The 533-nt window shown below is 31.9% G+C and overlaps 1 protein-coding gene across 1 annotated transcript in view; it reads left to right on the top strand.

Annotated features, from left to right (window-relative positions):
* LOC119591671 (glycine-rich cell wall structural protein 1.8-like) overlaps positions 1–533 on the top strand; it is a gene marked incomplete in the record, with an annotated part of 2,433 nt that overhangs the window by 1,098 nt on the left and 802 nt on the right. The window contains 1 exon segment of the mRNA XM_037940422.1: positions 495–533. Within this exon segment, the coding sequence (XP_037796350.1) occupies positions 495–533 (39 nt within the window).

The raw sequence follows: 533 nt of genomic DNA, 5'->3' as shown, positions 1-533 counted from the left end.
ACTTTTATACTTCATTCACTATATATTTGCCTACAAAAAGATTGATTGATACTGCATCAGCAAGAAAAAAAAATCAGTTCATTTTCTGTATTCCAGTCACTGTATTTTTATATCAACCAATATCTATTTTTCTCACTTTTTAGCTCTAGATTTTGTACAAACAAGAAAATGAAAAATAACAAAAACTTCGATCACAGAGTTGTTAAAAGCTATCTAATTTCAGAAGGGAAACTGAATGAATGCATGGTTCTACCTGTTTTACTATATACCTGTTTCGTCATTAACTTTCCCTTCCAAATATTGTATTTCTATGGCAATGAACAACTTATTCTTTCATTTTAGTCCTGTGATATTGTAAATAAAAAACAAGAACAGATCAAAAAAAAAATTCAACTCGAAATCCCAAGATAAAAACTGACGAAAAGCTTCAGTCTTCGAAAATTCAGACAGATGGGTTTTTTTTCTGTCTTTCTCATTAACTTTTCTTTCCTCAGCTTGGTCTCGCGATGAGGAGCCTCCTCGTCGTGTGCGCT

The sequence above is a fragment of the Penaeus monodon genome, chromosome 29 (genome assembly GCF_015228065.2).
Source record: "Penaeus monodon isolate SGIC_2016 chromosome 29, NSTDA_Pmon_1, whole genome shotgun sequence".
Classification (NCBI taxonomy): Eukaryota; Metazoa; Arthropoda; class Malacostraca; order Decapoda; family Penaeidae; genus Penaeus; species Penaeus monodon.
The sequence above is the reverse complement of the archived record's forward strand: the minus strand, read 5'-3'. Positions and strand labels throughout refer to the sequence as shown.